Source organism: Eubalaena glacialis, chromosome 18 (assembly GCF_028564815.1).
Source record: "Eubalaena glacialis isolate mEubGla1 chromosome 18, mEubGla1.1.hap2.+ XY, whole genome shotgun sequence".
NCBI classification, from domain to species: domain Eukaryota; kingdom Metazoa; phylum Chordata; class Mammalia; order Artiodactyla; family Balaenidae; genus Eubalaena; species Eubalaena glacialis.
Window position 1 is genome coordinate 53,211,651 of NC_083733.1, and position 1,011 is coordinate 53,212,661.

Sequence of the window (1,011 nt, forward strand, 5' to 3'; positions counted from 1 at the left end):
TGACAGATTTGGAGGCCAAGAGGATGAAGTAATATGGTGTTCCTGGGCTAGTGGGTTGCTTGGATGTTGAGTTCCTTGGCTGGTAGGTTTCCTGGCTAGGGGATGTCTCAGCTGTTGGTTTCTCGCATGGTGGCTGATTTGGCTGGTTAGTGTCTTGGTGGGTGGGTTCTGTTGGGATGGGTGAACCCATTGGCTACTGGGCCTGGTCTTCACACAAATAGGGCATAGTAATAAATGATGCCTAAACCGAGGAGTATAGCGAATGCATCCAGCCAACCAGTTCGGCCTGAGTTGATATAAGCCTCTTCCCAATCGCTGTTCTTGTTGGCCTCCTTGGTCTGTAGGAATGGGAGCTTTAGATTTGGGTTTCTGAGTCCAGCCTTGTGACACCCTTGGGTAACGGCTGGAGACCTTCGGTTACTGAGGGAAAATCTCTACCCACATCCCAGGACACGAGCAGATGCAAGGGGGCAGGTAGAGGACAGGATGGGCCAAGGTTTAGGCACTGGTTTACCTTGTGACAGAAGAAGGCTGCTGGTAGTCCCAGGGGAGGGAAAAGAAGTATGCCTATGACGGTCATACACAAGTAATCCGGGGCATAAAATGCCAGTTCTTCTGGTGTCTGTACAGGCCCTTGTGGCTTAGCTTCGTCAGGTGGGGCGCCTGGAGCGGGTGGGGCCACTGGAGCGGGTGGGGACTCTGGAGCGGGTGGGGCCCCTGGAGCGGGTGGGGACTCTGGAGCGGGTGGGGACTCTGGAGCGGGTGGGGCCCCTGGAGCGGGTGGGGCGCCTGCTGCGGGTTTGGGGGGCATAACTTTTCCACTCCAAAAGACTTCAAGTATCTTGAAAACAGAGAGCCAAACCCACTACACCTCCCCTTGTTCTATCCGGAATCCCAAGACCCAAACCGTCGAAGTCCAGTACTTCACAGTGGAGAAACCAGCGCAAGTCCTGATTGGTTGCTGGTGTGAGGGGGCGTGGTCCCACTGTACTCTGCTCCTCCAGCACTCAG

General features: G+C 55.3%; 1 protein-coding gene across 1 annotated transcript; it reads right to left on the reverse strand.

The window, feature by feature from the left end:
• Positions 1 to 209: 209 nt before the first annotated feature.
• PMIS2 (PMIS2 transmembrane protein) lies at positions 210 to 811 on the reverse strand. Its single transcript, XM_061172444.1, has 2 exons — positions 515 to 811; positions 210 to 338 (listed from the first exon to the last, which is right to left on the reverse strand). The coding sequence occupies exons 1-2, from the start codon at positions 809 to 811 to the stop codon at positions 210 to 212; spliced, it is 426 nt and encodes a 141-aa protein (XP_061028427.1).
• Positions 812 to 1,011: the final 200 nt, after the last annotated feature.